This window comes from Seriola dumerili, unplaced genomic scaffold (assembly GCF_002260705.1).
Source record: "Seriola dumerili isolate Sdu_G_001 unplaced genomic scaffold, Sdu_1.0 BDQW01001051.1, whole genome shotgun sequence".
NCBI classification, from domain to species: Eukaryota; Metazoa; Chordata; class Actinopteri; order Carangiformes; family Carangidae; genus Seriola; species Seriola dumerili.
In genome coordinates, this window is record NW_019175306.1 from 200127 (window position 1) to 218403 (window position 18277).

The following is an 18277-nucleotide window of genomic DNA, read 5'->3' on the forward strand; positions in this document are numbered from 1 at the left end:
TTTTTGAGCAATTTAATTTCAACATAAAATAACTTTACTGAATAATAATTAAAAAAACACATTATAATTGTCATACTCCAAATATTTACATCAGTTTCTGTACAGAGTCAAACAGACAGACGCATGAAGCTGATGGAAAAATAGAAAACCAGGAAACATCACATCTAAAAGTCAAAATGAGAAGAATCACCTGCTAGAAAGACAGTTGTACAATGTGTCATATAGATAGTATGTACATACATTCAATAAGTGACAGGATGTACAGTGTAAAACTCTTTAAGTCCTCCGCTGCAGGACTGCTGGCACCATCTATGCACGGGTTAGTGGTTCAATTCCCACTTGGCACTTATAACCTCCACAAAATAACCGCAAATAACCTCCACCTGAGAGACGGTGCTGGGGTCAATAGCAGATACATGAACCAGAATGACTGCTCGACTGTTCTCTCTAAATAATTCACATCATAAAAGTACCATCACTATTACTGTTAAACGATAATTTAGCTTTATTTAAACTTGGGTATTGACCAAGAAAGTTAATTCCTGACTTTGTAAACAGCAGCTGGACAAAAATATCTTTAAGGTCCACATACAAACTTTCTCCAGAGTTGTCCACCACATTTCACAGTTGATGTGGACGGGTGTGAGGATGCAGGTTTGTGTTTGTCTATTGTTGTTATTAGTGATACAACCAGTGGACTAAAATACATACATGAAACCCAAGTTTGTAATAAACCGGAATAATCGCAGCAACACTTTGTTTAAGTCCCCATTATTTGGCAGTTTTAGTTTTCAGCGGTGTATAAACATGTAATAAATGGTTTATAACACATTATAATGTAGCTGTAAGCAGATGTAAGTGTTCATTAATGTATTCACTGCCTCCTGTGGACGTCTGGAGGCTGCGGTATAAATAGATAATAATAGTAAAATACAGTTGTAACAATATGCATAAACACTTCAAATGACCTTAAAGCTGCTTCATCGTCTGTGATAAACCTTTTATTAAATGTTTGTTTGCTGCTTACAAATACTAAATAGGAAGATTTAAAGTTAACTGTTACAAAACGTGACATGTGAGTATAAATCTGAACATGTTTGATTTGACCTGCATCTGTAAGTCTCTGTGTGATGAAGAGATCAGACTGTGACACAACTCACCAAGTGTCCAGAATATTTGCAGCACTGACTCGTTTGTTCATTATTTCAGTTCAAGTGAAGTAATCTGTGAACCGAGGAAGCCATAAACATGTGGACCTTTTAAAATGATTCTGTGAGGCTGGTTTCCAGTAACTAGGTCACATGACTGTTAAAAGAAAACCTGTGTGACTCTGAACTGTGTGAGGAGAACCCCGATCCCTGTCAGTGGTAAGAGTGGACGAACAGGTGAACAGGCTCTCACAGAGCCGACAGGAAGGACTGGACGAGGAGGATCAGGAGGGGCGTGGCCTGAAGGAGAAGGGCGGAGCTCTTCAGTTTCACCTCCACAGGAAAGTGGTCGCTCACCTCCAGCACCTGGCAGACAGAAGCAACAGAGCTCAGAGTCAAATAGTGTGATTACATCAATACATAGAAACCTGAGAGGAAACAGAGATGATGGAAGTTTTATCTGTTGGTGTCAAATTAATGAACAGATATTTGTCCAATTGGCTCTTTGCTAATCCTGCTCCAATTGGTTACTCCACCTCTGACTGACTTTATAATGTTTACAGTTAATTTGTATGAGAATGACAAATTAAAAAATGTTCTTAAATATGCATTTGATCTGTACCGGGTTCAAATTAGACTGTTGGAGGGAGGGAGCTGTGGTGTGAGCTCACCAACAAAAAGCAACTTAGACCTGTTTCTATTTAATGACCAATTTGTTTTAAAATTAATTCTTCTTTGACAGATCACTGAGGGAGGGCGTTTCCTTCATTCATTCTATTCTAAAATCCTGTTTTTGTGTCTGATATGAAGGAGAAACCTGCTTTACAAAGGTGTGTGATCACCTGAGTCTGTCAGATAGACTCGGCTTTAACACAGAGGCTGCTGAACTGAGTGTGCTGCAGGAGGCGGCTCCAACAGTCGAGACTGTTACTGAAAAATCTCTGATCTGACACAGAATCCATATTCAACAGTTACAGGCAATAGATAGATAGATAGATAGATAGATAGATAGATAGATAGATAGATAGATAGATAGATAGATAGCACTAACATTATTGACACTGTAAATGTCCTTTAACAATAAGAGTAAAGCATCAGCTGTGTGATGGCGGCAGACACAAACATACCTTGGATCTTGTGAGTTTGAACTCTTTGGCAATGTTGTAGACTTTCGCAGACGATGGACTGATTGCCTTTAGGAAAGGTTCCCCGTATACAACAATCCTGTCAAACACACACACACACACACACACACACACACACACACACACACACACAGTACAGATAAAAGCTTTGATGAATATCAAATATTTCTTTTATCCCCTGAATGTTTCCTCCCTGGCTCGTCACTCCCGTCACTTTCCACTTTTTCACACCCCACCCACACACACACACACCTACCTGTCATAAGCACAGTTGGTGTCGTCGCTGACAGTGGTGTCCACTTTGTCTTTAATCAGCCAGGAGAAGCTTGTGTTGGTGAACAGTCTGATGTTTTTCCTGTTGGCTCGGGTCACGTAGGCGCAGGCAGCGTGGAAGTCTCCCAGGAACATCACATTCTACATACACACACACACACACACACACACACACACACACACACACACACACAATGAAGCTGTTTTAACACAAAATAGCAGCAGCAAGACGCCTGAAAATTCTAGTTCCTTTCCCCAGAGACCAGAGACCCAGATTTCTATTTGACAAAGTTTAACAATGTGCTTTGACGTGTTCATGTTGGTACACACAATTAGTTAGCTATTAACTAATCACGCTCTTTAATTATACTGTGAAGGAAGAGCTTCTCCTTAAAACTGTGCTTCTAGTGCAACACTTTATTGGGAGGAGGAAAAGTCATGTCACATTGGCCGCAATCTCACGCTGCAGCACAGACACACTAGTGAGTCTTGGTGTATAGCTCATCGCCTGTAGAGGGCCTGAAAGTGTCAGTGTGCTTGAATCAAACATGAACAGCATCAGCAAAGTTTTTATTGCTATTCAGGCAGGGCAAGAAACCCAGTGTCATTGAGAGGAGGGAAATGTGATGATAATGTTTCCCAGTGTGAATATAATGCAAACTTTCAGACTCTTTCCTCCCTTCATATTCATGGTGTTGCACTCTGTTGTTCACATGAAGAGTGGCAGAAGTACGAATGAAGATAAAATCCTGCTCACTGTCTCACCTCCACACACCTGTGGTCATAAAAAAATTATGCTGCACAGATTTTAAAGCCCTTCGAGGCACATTTGTGATATTGGGCTGTGTAAATAAAACTGACTTGGTTTGACGACGACAAATTTCAGCTTCAGCAATAAGCCACGTCAAAGCTACGTCATTCCCCTTCATAAATGTACTGTATATAGTCAAGAGAGATGAGGGAAAAATGAGGGTCAAACCTCAGAAGGTCCTGGTAAGTTTGGAAATCAAAGTGAGCTACTGTGAGGTATGAGGTCCTATCTACAGCTGACAGCTAACATCTGTAATGCCATTCATTTAGTAAATAAACATGTGGATTGCAGAAACTCCGGTGTCAAATCCACATTGATAAATTGAGATGATCTTTAAATCCTACGTTCTCACCGTGTTGTTCCATTTCTTGCTGACTTCCTTAAAGACATCGTAGAGCTGGTCGATCTCCTGGATGGCGTGAGTGGGATCAGTGTGGAGAGGAACCAAAATAAACTTCTTGATTGCTGCAGGACAGAAAGAGGGAAGAAAAGAAAGAGAGAACAAGAACAGGAAGGAGGTAAAGAACAAGAGGTGAAAGTCAGTCATTGTATATTAGACTGTGTGATACACAGGGTTTCTGTACTATTTAAAACTCCTCCCCTGGTTTAGCTGAAAGGATAAATTATTAAAGAAAAGCGGTGCATTTTGTGTTTTGTGTCCACTGACCAGTGCGCTTGCCCTGGAACTGGACAATGAATGGCGCTCTGAGGAAGGACTGTTTGCTCTTGTACTGATACTCAGCCACCACATTCACCGTCTGAGTCCTGTTTGGACGACAGGATGAAAAGAAAGACAGGTCAGGGGTCACATGGTGGATTCACCAGGCTGTATCTCACATGATGAGGGTCTATAACACCTGCGATTCACAGTGTAATTTCACTGTATCAGGTGCTAATAAAGTACAGACCGGTTTCCACTGGTATTCCAATGTAAGTACAGAAACAGGACACTGGGGATCAAGGTAGTAAGAGTTGGGCAGGGTACAGTACAGGGAAACAAAACTGAAGATGAAAAACAACCTTGTTCTTATTATGTAATTAAAGGTCCATTATAGTATAAAGGTGAATGTCCATGTGTTCTTTGATCATAAAGCAGGTCTAGGTTCTATATTAATACTGTGAAAATATCAAAGCGCTCAGTCCACAGAGAAATGTACACAGCCTGTATTCAGAAACTGAGCCGTAGAACACGCCATCAGGACTTTTGTAACAAAGCAGTCACCACTCTCAGCCATGCCCCAAGCCCTACCCACCTGCTGTGCACCGGACAAAGATAGGTTTGTTTTCTACTCTTTATTTAATTAAACTACAAGAAAAAGTTTGTTGACAACATTTTCCTCAAACTTCAGAACTGTTGGTGCTTTGTTTCTTTCACTGAACCTACGTTGAAGTATCAGTGCGAAGAAGTAACTTTTTCACTCAATAAAACGACTGTGAATTGTGAGCTGTGTCATAAAGTGTCTGTTCCTGGACAAGCAGGTACAGACATGGATCACAGCACTGTCTCTTACCTGTATAAGAAAACATACTGCTGCATGTCATCCGCAGACTTTCCCAGACCCTTACTGGACACTGACTTGTAGAGGTAGTTGTCATCATACCTCAACACAAAGACACAGAGAAAATGTCACTAAAACACAGCAGAGAGACAGCAGCACATCACACTGCTCAGAGTGTGGAGGGAAGGCAACATACACGTTCAAAGATTTGGGGAGTTTTTGTGAGTGATTTTTGAATTTGATATGACAGATTTTATTTCAAAAAACTTATTAAGAATCACTGTGGGCAAAGTTTTGTGATAAGACACATTCACCAGTCTAATGAAACTAGAGTCCAAGCTGTCGCCACTGAGCTGGGCGGTACCACTGGAGAGGTTTGGGTTACGTGCACCTCAGCAGAGGGAACCCCTGGACTAAACTACTGAATTGTATATAAAGTAGTTAAAAGTAGCTCCATCTCAACCAGCTACAACAGTAAAATGCTATTTACACACTGTTGCATCAGTATTCATAATCTAATAATGTCATATATAATAATTTATCAGCCACAGGAACCTTTTATTGCATAACAAGTCCTAAAATCATTTTTTGCTGATAATACTTATGTACTTTTACTTAAGTAGTATTTCATATGTATTTCAGTATTATTACATTGTTGTAATTTTACTTAAGTAAATGATCTCTACTTCTTCCACCACTGTAACACTCCTCAGTTAGCTCCCATATTAGTCTTTGCCCATGTCGATTCAAGGTTAATACCCTCAGAATGGTCCCGGTGAAAACAACAGACATGCATTTGTTAAGTAAGAAGAGCACTTTGCAAATTCCACAGTGCCTAACATCTAACAGGTCTAACTAACTATGAGCAGACTGGACACCAACCACCACAGATTGTACAGACGGGTGACGAATCAAAGGAAAAACCAACATAAAGTGTCTTAGGTGAAGTGTTGAGTGAGCGTCTAACACTCAGTCCAAAATCTCCCACAGGTGTTAGACTGGGTTGAGCTCTGGTGACTGTGAAGGTCAGAGCATATGAATCACATCATGTTGATACTCATCAATCTATCAGTGACCCCTCATGACCTGTGGATAGGGACACTGCGATCCTGTTTCTCCACTCATTTTTCAAGTTTGTTCTTTAATTTGTCACCTGTCTGTATGTTCCCTGTTAGACATCACCAGAAAGGAAGCAGCTGCAAAAAATTGGGGTTAAATTGGGCCATTTATAGGGTTAAGCCCAAAAAATGTCATATATACTGTACCACTATCAATAACTATAGTGATTCAGATTTCAATGGAAAAATTATTTATCTGATTATTAGCAATAGTGGAATGAGTACTAGACGGACAAAGAGAATACACTGGATTTAATATTACTTCACTAGGAGATTACTTGCATTGAAAACTCTACTCAAGTAAAAGTACATAAGAATAGTCCAGGAAGAGTAACAGTCACTTATCACTCTATTCAAACTGTATTCATCAGAGAATTTAATGTTAATTGCTGTTGATTCTGATCTAATTTTCAAAATTTTATCTGAATGGAGAACTGCATCAGACTAACACTTTCCTGGTTGGCTCATAAATGTCTGACTGACCACAGCAACTTGAATGTGGTGTCCCACAGGGCTCAATACTTGGTCCCCTTCACTTCTGTGAGCACATGCTGCATTTCAATCACAGTTTCAAGAAATACGACACTCCATTCATTCATTCATTGCTACACTGACGACACACAAATCTCTTTTATAGAGAATAAGAAAATGTCATGAAGTTCAGTGTTTCATGCGGAACGACTTAGTCAAACAGGAGTTTAAAACGCTGAATTAAATTCATTTTAATGGGATCACTGCAAAAAATTATTTTGCTCTCTGGGATAAAGCAATCAAGCATACATTTTTCACTTTGAATTCAACTTAATTAATTATCTGAAATGTATGATAGTGAATTGTGGTGCTTATCAGGTCTTTATAATGCTAAATTAAGTGGCAGTTATCATCAGGACTGTTCTTCTGTCACAAAAATCCCAATTTAACCCTTGGATATAATAAGATGTAACACTTTATTTTAGTAAGTCTACTTAGTTGACTCTCAACAAGGACAGTTTCAACAGACAACAGGAAATTCTCCAGCTTCAGCCTCTTGATGGCCAACAGCATTCTGTTTATGTAAATTAGCCTGTACATTCTGATCACCCCCCGGATGTGATTTACAAACAGTTTGGCTAAAAAACTTTTTTACAAACTAAAGTATGGAGATAATGTACTCTCGGTCTACAGCGTGTTTAGCCTAGCTTAGCACAAAGAAAGGAAGTGGGGGGAAACTGCTAGCCTGGCTCCATCAATGGTACAAACAAAACAAAAACACCCTGGAACAACTCCAGAGCTAGCTTAATAACATGTTGTATCTTGTTAGCTGTCAAACTAATTCCAGGGTCCAGGGTTTAGCTGGCAGTAGGGTAGACACCCATTACACCTGTTCAATAAATGAGATTCAACATGTAAATCAGATACTTGTGGAGTTATTGAAATGTGTGTGTTTTAACAGTTTCTCTTATTTTTTTGTGCTGAGCTAGGCTAGTCATATTCTTTATCTTTATAATGAACAAACAGAGCTGTTCCTTTAATCTTAAGGTAAAAGACACATAAAAATAAATAGATAAAATCAGGGTTATTCATTGTGTCAGAACATGTTTCTATCTGTTGGAAATTTAACAAACACTCGTCTGATGAACCTGTTGATACTGAGACTTTTCCTCTAGTCTGATCTGTTGAGACATATCTGGTTGACAGTCAGCTGATATGTTGCCCTGTAACGAGTGATTATCCAAAATAAAGTGTTACCTGTTATTACAGGCGTTAGGATTAGTAAAGAAGGCAAATTAAGACTGATTGGGATGATTTGTTATGATTATATGATGTCACACATGCTCATAAAATCCACTGTACCTGTCAGTTTCCCTGTTGGAGGTAGACAGCAGACACACAATGACCATATTGTATTAATACACACATGTTGTGGGTACAGCAGTGTTGGTACAAACTGTGTGTGTGTACATTCATTTTTGAATCCTTGCTGTATCTAAAAATCCTGTTTAACAGCTTCTGTTTAATGATATAAAACATAAATATTTTGTACTTTCACCTGTTCTTTTAAAACACCATCTTAGCGCTTATGAATTATAAAGTGAATATGAATTATCTAATATATAAAAACTCACCTAAATTTCTTACCATTGATATAATGGAGCCGAGAGTTTGAGTGGAGTCTGAACCCTGTTCTGAACCCTGTCCTACCATCCATTTAAAAACGAATAAAACTAAACTAACTTTTTGTCTTATTAAAAATGGTCAGATTCAAATGTACAAATATCAGCTACAACCAGCAAAGATACTGAGCGAAAAATGCAAGTTTGACCAGAAATATGTAAAAGTAGTGCTTCTTTTGTACAGATTCACTGATATAAACATTTATTATCATTCAAAAATGGCCTTAATGGAAGTTTTGTCATTTTTGAAAGTCTGCTAACAACCTGGATTGTTGTTGGTACCACTTTCATTTACAATGATTCATATATTACGGATTGAAAAATGACTCATTAACTATTAACCAAGAACACTTGATGTAAAGGCCTTTATTTTGACATGACATGTATTGTTTTACAATAAAAAAGTCAACTAAAAAGTTGTTCACTAATCTAATAAAACACCCTTTTAAGAGATTTATGAATTGCAACTGTTTTCCTCTATGAATGCTTAACAAATTATTTACTGCTACTTTATAGGTCAGTTACAAACAATAAGTCGCCAGGTTGTGAAAAATCCCTGTGAATGGTGTTTATCTTTCTATTTGGTAATAATGTGGTTATTAATGTTTCATCACCATCAAAGCTCAAGTATCTCTCATTGTCTAAAAAGTCATAAAGTACTAGTAAATTATCTAATAACAATTAACAAACTCATTTTTTTAAATAAAACCTTTACAAAGAGTGCATCATTAGAAAGATGAAAGTGAAAACCAGCTAATAGGATTTCTGAGTGGTAACCTGGCGACCAAAAACTTGTTCTTATTAATGGTTCATAAAGCATTAAAAAAAAGTGTTTACTAACCATCATGACCACCATTTGGAAATTTACCTTTTACAAAAAGGTGCCTTATTAGAAGGTGTGACAGCTTTTTAATTGACTTGTTCATTACACAAAATGAGTCATGGCCTTTAATAAAGCTGAGGATTTTTGGTTGCTATAGTTAAAGCACTACCCAACATTTCCTAGTGTAAAAGCTACATACTACTACCTACATACTGGCCACCAGAAGCTGTAGTTAGAGTCACCAAATGTGAACTGCTTCACAGGTTTTCACTTTACCTGTTGAGGGACGACAACAGAGACCGAATGACTTCACCCTCTGAATCTATCACGTTCTGCAGGAGACAGATATCACAGCCAGCGATCACCTGCATGCAAACAGAGAGAGAAAGAGAGAGAGAGACAGAGAGAGAGAGAGAGAGAGACAGACAGACAGACAGACAGACAGACAGACAGACAGACACAGACAGACAGACAGACAGACAGACATTATTAAGTTTCCAAAACAGGCTCCATGATACTGTAGATCATCCCTCACAGTCGGCATTTAATGCCCTTAAATTGTCTGTGTGTGAAAACCACTTCATTTAGTTAATAACGGCAGCTCAGGTTGACAGTAAAACAGTGGTTAACATTCATGGACATGCTGGATTTGAATACAAATTATTTTAAAAATGAGGTTCAAAGTTTCTTTGTTGTTGGAAACAGCAGGTGAGAAAATCTCCCCACAGGACGAGAGACCCTTAGAGAAGGTTGTTTCAGGCATTGTATCACAGGACAGGAGGAGAAACCCGCTTATATAGAGAAAATAAAGTTAATGAAATATGACACTATCAACCCACTTCTGAAAAACAATCGACCTCACAAACATCAAAAATGATAAACCCGCATCTTTTTTGCCCTCAGACACTTTTTAACCAGCCACTCTCCCATAATGAGGCAGTCAGTCTGTCCTTAAAGGTATGAAAAATAAAAACTATGGAAATAAAATGGATGCTGATACAAGTTCCTACAACATCTGACATCATCAGAAAACAATTACACTACCTGAAAAAAAAAAAAACAATGACTGTGTGTGTGTGTGTGTGTGCGTGCGTGCGTGCGTGCGTGCGTGCGTGCGTGCGTGCGTGCGTGTGTGTGTGTGTGTGTGTGTGTCCTACCCGTGTCAGAGTGTGCATCACTCTGTAGTTTGAAGCTTTCTGGAGGTTGAATTTCTGCACATTGTAGGAGCAGATCCTGAATCCTGACACTGTTGCTGAGAGGGTGAGCAACAAGAGAAGGAGGACAGGAAGACCAGAAGAGCGCCACCTCATGGCTGGACTGTGAACAAAAGACGTGCAATTTTCATTGATGTGAAGCCCATGGTGTCATGTGGAGAGTCCAAAATAAAACAGGACCACAACAATGTCACGGGTCTAAAGTTTTAGAGCGCCTTGATTTTTCCAGCTGTTATTTAAATTTACATAATTCAGTGTCTCATTGTTTCTGAAACTAAAACAACATATAAACAACTGGGAATTTTAAAAACAAGGGATCATTGAATCCTTTTGTTGAACTAGATTGAATCTAAATTTCTGACTCATCCAGCAGCTGAAAACACTCGTGACATTTTTTCTACAACCAATTCACCTACCTATAGATATCAGAGAAGCAGCTCACCAAGTATTACTAAAAGAAAGCTTAAAACCTATCTCTTCACTTCAGTCTTTAACCAGATCTTTGCTCAGCACTTCTTTTAAATGCTGTTATTGTTTGGTGTCTTATAAGTATGTAAGTAAGTATATAATATAAGTATTTATGCTTATATTATGCTTAACGTATTCTATTTATTTATATATTATTCATATGTGAATATTTTATTATTATTTCATCTAATTTTACATTAATGTTTTTAATGTTTTACATTTTACATCAATGTTTTTAACATTTATATGTTCGTTTTATGTCTTTTCATGCGAAGCACTTGGTTCACGGCATTTCTTTGTTGTAAAGCACTTTGCTGTATTTTTTGTATGCAAGGTGCTATACAAATAAAGTTCATTATTCAATCAATCAAACTTTATTTGTACAGCACTTTTCATACAGGTTAGTGCAGTTCAAAGTGCTTCACATGACTGATGAGCTAAAAAGAAAAGGACAAAACAAGTAAGCAAGCTGACAACGAGATTCAATAAAGTAGATTTCATCTCCTGATTATTTTGTCAATTATTGATATTGAGAATATTGATATTAATCACATAAGGATGCATTTCAATTTTCTACAAGAGGGCTGTTAGAGTTAATGTTTCTTGATGGAAAGTCAATGTAATGACTACAAAGAGACACAGAACAACTACACAGAGACTCAAAACGACCTTAGCCTCTTTCAGTCTGGGTGATTTGCTCCTGTCTGTGTCCAGGTTTCTGTTGCTTCATAATCTGTCCATGGCTGTAGGATATTTGGAGCTACACATAGCAAATATTAATTTATATTATTACATATGAGAATGTTTCAAATTGTTTATGTTAATTCATTCATTTTTTAAACTGAATAAATGTCATAAATATTAATCATGTATACAGTTGTCAAGAACCAGAGCTTCAAATTCATTTTAGAAATGTTAATTGTCAGATAAATGTAATGCAGTACAAAGTACAACATTTCTCTCTGAAATGTATAAACTGTCAGGGAAAATAAAATACTCAAATAAAGTGTACAAGTTCCTCTAATTTGTACTAGAGTACGGTACTGGAGTAAATGTATTTAGTTGCATTCCAACACTGTGAGAATGGGACTTTGTAGACCTCCAACAGTAATACTCTAACACATTAGACTATATATATATTCACTCAGCCATGAACATCAGATGGATCAAGCACATGGGAAATAAAACCATGAGTCAACAAAATGACACCATGAACTGTTGTTCTCATGTGTTACAACCCCGAACACAAACAGGAAGAATCAAGTGGGTGGAAAAGTACCGAGACAGAGGGGACTGATTAAATCTGGTCTCCGGTTCAGAGGCAGAGCCTGTAGGTGACAGGTGAGTTTAGTACAAGAGAAAAACTCCACAGTAACAACAACATGACTGCTGCCAAGGAGGGGAATGTTTAACACCGCCTGCAGGGGAGGAGACACACACCTGTGGGTTTTTACATTTGAGCACGAAATCTGATGGGTGTGATTTTAAATATTAACTAACTCTTGTTCTGTAACTGCTGGTGCAGTTTAAAGGCTTTGGCTGCGAACTTTAAAAGAAGAAACAGACACTGACGAGTCGTCGTAGAGGAGATGTATGACAGGTTGAGTGGTTTGACTGGTTTGATGGAGGAGGGTGTGCGTGTTCAGACCTGAGGCACTGCAGGCAAATGACAGAGGGAGAGAGCCTGTTTACCATGACCCTGCTTTACTATGACTGAAAAACTGCAAACACGGTAATGCCTGAAATTTAAATTCAACCTGGCTGAATGATGACTAAACAAAAGACAAGCACAGACATCATTGATAGGTTTGCACTGTATAGAAAAATGAAAGGTCACTGGAGGCAGGACATTTAAAATTTGTGTGACAGGTTAGTGCTGAGTAATCCCTGTCTGCCTGATCCCATCTGCAGAGCCAAACCAGCACTGAATGTCTCTACAAACAAATATTGTCTTTTTATCAAAGCCTGATGCATTTGATTTGCCTGTGCCACAGAGCTCTATTGTTGCAGTCGGTGCACTTGTAGGTGTGTCAGGTCTGTGCAGTAATAAACCGACAGCAGATGATGACATTTAAGTCACACAGACTCTGTCCTCCACGCAGGTGTGGAAAGTTCAATTTTAGCTGAAGTCAGTAGCTACGGAAGCGTAATGCATACGCCTAGAGGAAAAGAAATTTACCAATTAACAAGATAATTATCAGAAATCTTTCATTCAGAAAACAGAGCAGATTTTTTTTTCTCAAGTGAATACATTACGCTTCCACAAGTAGAAAAGGTTGGAATTGTAAAACTTAAATGGAATGCAGCCGTTACTCATGACAACTCCTACATCTGAAGACATCAGGTAATGAAACTTTGAAAAGCTACTCTGAGGAGAGATAACCATAGGACCTGATAGGTGAAGAGCAACCGCAGCACCTGACTAATGTCATGTGACATGGTGATGCTCTGCTGGGGAAGGTAGGACAAATTTCTCACCACCATGTATTGTGTTCTGACCTGAATCTTGGATTTGGTGAATCGTTACACTCCTAATGTTTTGTATGTGTGTTTGTTCTTTGTGTTTCTCTTTTAAATGTCTGTATCTATTAAATAAATACTGTTTGAATATCATTTGAAAAACTATTCTCAAAAGATGTTGATCATGCTTTGTTTTTGTTTTTTTTTTACTTGTGATCCACAGTATAAGTCACATCACTGACACATCACAGACACAAACCTGACGAAGGCAACAAAGTCAGAAAACATTTGAACACAGCACGACGCACTGGAGAAGAGTAGATGTGTTTTCATTTTTACAGACTTCAATTAAAGCTCACACTGCAGCTCGCTGTGTGTCTATTAATTACAGATTGTTGTACCTTTTAAACTACAGCCATGCAGATGGTGTGACATGCAGACTGTGGAACTGTGGAGTGAAATGTAGAAGAATAAGTTTCTATAGCGGCTGATAAATAAGGAACTTGGAAATCACCGTTTTGACATTGCACTATATACAGTGGTCAGGTCAGTTACCACACACACAGACAGTCAGTCAGTCAGTCAGTCAGTCAGTCGGTCAGTCAGTCAGTCCAGCAATGAATCAGCTGTGTCTGAGGCCGCCTTTCTCGGCCCCTCCCAGATCTGGAGGTGGAGGGACTGGTAGCGTGACTTCTGTTCACACCTCACCCCCAACACTTCCTCAACACAACAGTGTGACAGCTACCATCCAACTCACTTCATTATTTAAACCACAAGAAGATAAAACTTCATCCTAGTATGACAGCCGTTTACAAGAGCTGTGCTGCACATGAACAACACACAACACAATGTGATCCCTGTAATGGGATTGCATTTGATTCTGAAACTCTGTGTTGTGGTAAATATCATTTTTGCTCCAACCGGCAGAGCCACCTGTCACTACAGCACAGTGAACTCGCACTCACACTCCTGATGACAGAAACAGTCTCACTCCTGTTGACAGTCTTGATAATCGATCAGTTGTTTGAGTCAGTCTCTGGTCCAAGCTTCTCCAACGCTCTCTGTTGTTTATCAGAGTAAACTGAATATCTTTGGGTTTTGCTGGGCAGAGGAAAGACAGTGACGTCTCTATGGGCTCGAGAAACCTGTGACAGCCAGGTCTTAACTGTTTTGTCATGTTTTTATGCTAAATGCTTAATCAGTTCTGAGTGGAGTTTACATGTTCTAGTTAACTGGTGACTCTAAACTGCCCGTAGGTGTGAATGTGAGTGTGACTGGTTTTTTGTCTCTACATGTCAAACCTGTGTACCACACCTTCACCCGGTGTCAGCTGGGATTGGCTCCAGCCCCCCTGTGACCCTGTAAGGATAGGCCAACAACTTATCCAATCTGAACAACCATACAGGTCGTTTTTTTCCAACCCTCTAATACAACCCATAGGAATGTCTCCTGAAATAGTTCCCATACAGCGGCAGGTGTACCGGACCTGGGTTGTCATGGTTGTCAATAATTAAAATAACAGTTAGATGTAAGAGTTAATAAGTTAATAATAGATGCAGCTGCAGTTGTGAGCAAAGAGTTGATGGTGCAAACACTCATACATCCTCATGAGAAGCTCTGGAGTTAAACATGTCACCTGGAGCCCAGAGGAGCCTCACAGTAACTAAACAGATGTTATTGATTTAAGCTTTATTTAACCAGGAATAAAAGAAAAAAAGAGACAGAGGTTGAGTTCTGCTTTGGCAAGTGTCTGATCTGCCACACTGAAGAAAACACATCCTCATACAGTTTCCTATTAGAGCTAACCCTATTAGGATTAGACTTAAAATCTGTGAATGTCTCCTTTACTCTGTGGTTCAACAACAGCACCTTGTTGGAACAGTTGGATCAGCGCTGACAGGCACCAAAACCATGAGAACATTTTACAAAACCTTGATTTAATCAGCGATCTAATAACACAAGAGTATTTTCCACAGCATGTCCACTATTTCTAATAATCCCACAATGCAACAGCCTGCTGCAGTTGCAAAAATTAGAGTTGGAGATGTGTCTGAAATCTTAAAAGTAAATTTCTGAATGTCTGTCACATAAGGAATAACGAATGAGTGATTTCAATTATACTTTTCTCTATTTTTTGCTCACTCATCCTTCCAGCAAGAGACACAATGTGATGTGATGAATACACCTGATCCATAAATCCTCTCTGAGGGAGGGCAATGCTCCTGAACTGCAACAACAACAGGAACATCGGTCAGTGGAAACGGTGTCTAAGATCATGAAGTGAGCTTGTGGTCAAGATGATTTACTGTGGTGTCACTCCACCTGTGGACCTAGGATCTAGCTGTTTCTGCTGACTTTGTGATTTTAGAAAAATAATACAGTACTAAATGTCCTGATACTTGCTTTGAAGTCTACTGTATATTCTTTGTTCCTTTGAAGCCCTGCTTTAGTGTGTCCTCGGAAATGATTGCTGCTCGCACCACAACATCCTAGTTTTAAGCAAGTCCCATTCAGAGGCAGTGTCCTCATAAAGTGCAGTTTAATTGTTTACATTTAAGAACTCATCTGGCTTCACAAAAGATGTTCATGTTGTGACTCAAACCTGTTTCTACATTGACTGGTGACTTTGCCCTGAATGTGTCAGTTGTTCAGGTCAAAGTAACCAATTAAAACAAGTTAATCTTTAACAGTGTTTAACTTCAACCATCACAGATATGTTTAGTCTGTGGTGGACGATTGGCACCGTGGCTGTGACCAAGTCTCCAGCCCTGAAATTTTCCTTAAATTAACCTTAAACTATTTTTCCAAACTCTACAGAGAAATATTCTTTAAAGCAGCACCACTACGAGAAACATAAGACATATAAGTTCTAGATGTCATTTGCATCAGCTTGAGCTCCCAGAGTTTAGTACCTTTGGGAAACGTAGGGATCTTTGTCAGAATATAAACCTTTTGAGGGGACTTTAACCAAAGCTTCTTAAACTCTGCTGGATTCTCATATAATTTTAGTTCAAGTTCAAACCCAACAAACTAATTATCTTTAATATTTTAGTGATAGTAGATCCTGAAGTTCTGTATGTTTGGCTCAATTTCAGGGAAACATCTTTAATGTTTCCATTTAACAGAATGGCACAGTCATAAAAACATGGCTGTTGGGTTTGAATATTTCACTGATGGTAAACATACAAAAATTTCAACAAGGATTTGAAACAAGATGATAAAATTTACAACTGTGATACTGTCATAGTGTTGAAATGTCTAAATGTTACGAGATACAAGTGGAATGTAAAGAGAGTAAAGAGTTTAGAAGGAGAATGAAGCTGTAAAAAACTGCACACATATTTTAAAAAATTACACACACAAGAACACAACAGTATCACAGTATACACACCTTGATATTGTCACACAATGACTCACACCCCAGTCTCAGTCTTCAAAACCACTTCTTCAAACTTTTAAACACTCAAACACAGACACACACACACACACACTGAGCAGACCCAGCAACTGTTACTGGTCCTGTCCCAGTCCAGAGTGCTGGTGCTGCTGGTTTTCTTACCTTTTCAGGTGAGCAGAAGGTTTACCGTGTGTCTTTACTGTTCAGATTCTGCCGAGTGTGGACAGTTGCTGCTGCTGGTGCAGGGTGGAGGCTCTCGACCTGCTGGGTGTCGATTTACACCACGCCCACTCTGTCACCTTCCTGTCAGGTTAGCCACACCCTCCACAACTGCTGCATTCAAGGACTGTGGGAAAGGCATCATGGTTGTACTTCATAATGCAGGAGCAAAGGAGGTTAATCCAGCCCTGGCAGATGGAAGGCTCCTGGTTTGTAGCAATAAATACACGAAACTATAAGTCATTTCTTCGTGACCTCCCTTTCCTGCAGATCACTTCAGGTTCTGAAATATTTCAGTCTGTCCTGCTCACAAAGCGGGTTTAGGATCTGATCACAGATTTTCAGTGATGTTCGGGGGGGGCTGTGGGGGTCGTTCGAAAAGCCTCAGCTTGTGTTTGATGAAGTAGTTCATAGTGGATTTTTAGGGTCCACTTTGGATCATTGTCATGTTGTAGGAGCCAGCCTATTTCACTCTCTTGACTGACCGCAGGACATTTGTATCCTGACATGTAGTGGAATCCATTTTTCCCTTTGTGCAATGTTTCCTGTGCCACACAAACACAAAGCAGAATATTTCCATCCACAGTAGGTAGCCCAGTTACTGTTGGTATATTAAATCCATAAACTAAAAAGTGACAGTGCATTAATATTTGAAGAAAGGCTTGTTTTAAATGTTGGTTTGCTGCAGGGGTTGGTACGAGTATTAGGGCCTCATTGAGGAAAAAAACGAAATCTGAAATTTGGAGAATAACGTCGTAATTTTGAGAATAAAATCATACTGCAAGAAAAAGTCATAAATATATTGAGAAAAAAATTTAATATTACCACAATTAGAAATGTAAAATTAATGACGAGTCATTAATTTTAATTAATTAATAAAAAAGAGGTGAAAGGACAGTCACTGGCAGCCTGAGCTGCTTCTGGCAGCTGCTGTTTGTCTGTCTAACAATAGAATAGACACAGTCTCTTGCACAATGTTTTCAATGTCTTCGTGCTTATGATGATGTGATGCTGATGTGCCAAAAGATGAAGTATCTCCTTGTTAATGAAACATGTGCTAAAGTATAACTTCACAGGCTTCACATGCTCCTCATTTTAAAGTAGGTTAACGCTGCTGCTCTTCTGATATTTTCCCTCTAAAACAACACTAACCTAAAATTACAACTTTATTCTTGTAATATTGTGACTTTTCTTCTTTTCTATATATTGTGATTATATTCTCAAAATTACGACGTTATTCTTGTAACATTATGACTTTTTTCTTGTAAAATAACAACTTATTAACAAAATATTATCATTATCATTATTTTCCTTCTAAAATTACAGTTTTTTTGAACACAACACAATGTGTGTTTTTCCCTGGGGTGCAGACAGCTGTCCCTCCAGTTGCATGCTGGGATCAGAATCAGATACTTGCCGCCCTCTTCTGTGCTGTGTGGAGAAACGCACCGCCGTATATGGAGCGGCGTGTCCGACATCTGAGCCGCCTCCTCCTGCAGGCTGCAGCGGGGGAGAGTTTCAGGAATCAGGATACAGTTAGTCAGCTGTG

General features: G+C 38.9%; 1 protein-coding gene across 3 annotated transcripts; it reads right to left on the reverse strand.

Moving 5' to 3' along the window:
* Nucleotides 1–16759, reverse strand: LOC111237655 (deoxyribonuclease gamma-like). Of its 3 annotated transcripts, XM_022766829.1 has the most exons (11): nt 16672–16714; nt 13514–13560; nt 10128–10287; nt 9247–9335; nt 7828–7839; nt 4889–4978; nt 4045–4142; nt 3730–3842; nt 2550–2707; nt 2276–2372; nt 1–1514 (listed from the first exon to the last, which is right to left on the reverse strand). In XM_022766829.1, the coding sequence occupies exons 3-11, from the start codon at nt 10278–10280 to the stop codon at nt 1398–1400; spliced, it is 927 nt and encodes a 308-aa protein (XP_022622550.1). In that variant the 5' UTR covers nt 10281–10287; nt 13514–13560; nt 16672–16714; the 3' UTR covers nt 1–1397. The 3 variants fall into 3 exon arrangements, with proteins under 3 accessions (XP_022622550.1, XP_022622549.1, XP_022622551.1); XM_022766828.1 differs by lacking the exon at nt 13514–13560 and having other exon boundaries at nt 16672–16759; XM_022766830.1 differs by lacking the exons at nt 7828–7839; nt 13514–13560 and having other exon boundaries at nt 16672–16759.
* Nucleotides 16760–18277: the final 1518 nt, after the last annotated feature.

Excerpts from the sequence above, each read along its gene's own strand:
- LOC111237655 (XM_022766828.1), bottom strand. The coding sequence starts at position 10,280 with ATGAGGTGGCGCTCTTCTGGTCTTCCTGTCCTCCTTCTCTTGTTGCTC. Across the intron at positions 4,143-4,888 it reads CAGTATGTTTTCTTATACAG|GACTCAGACGGTGAATGTGG; the intron begins GTAAGAGACAGT and ends TCGTCCAAACAG. Across the intron at positions 3,843-4,044 it reads GTTCCAGGGCAAGCGCACTG|CAATCAAGAAGTTTATTTTG; the intron begins GTCAGTGGACAC and ends TCTGTCCTGCAG.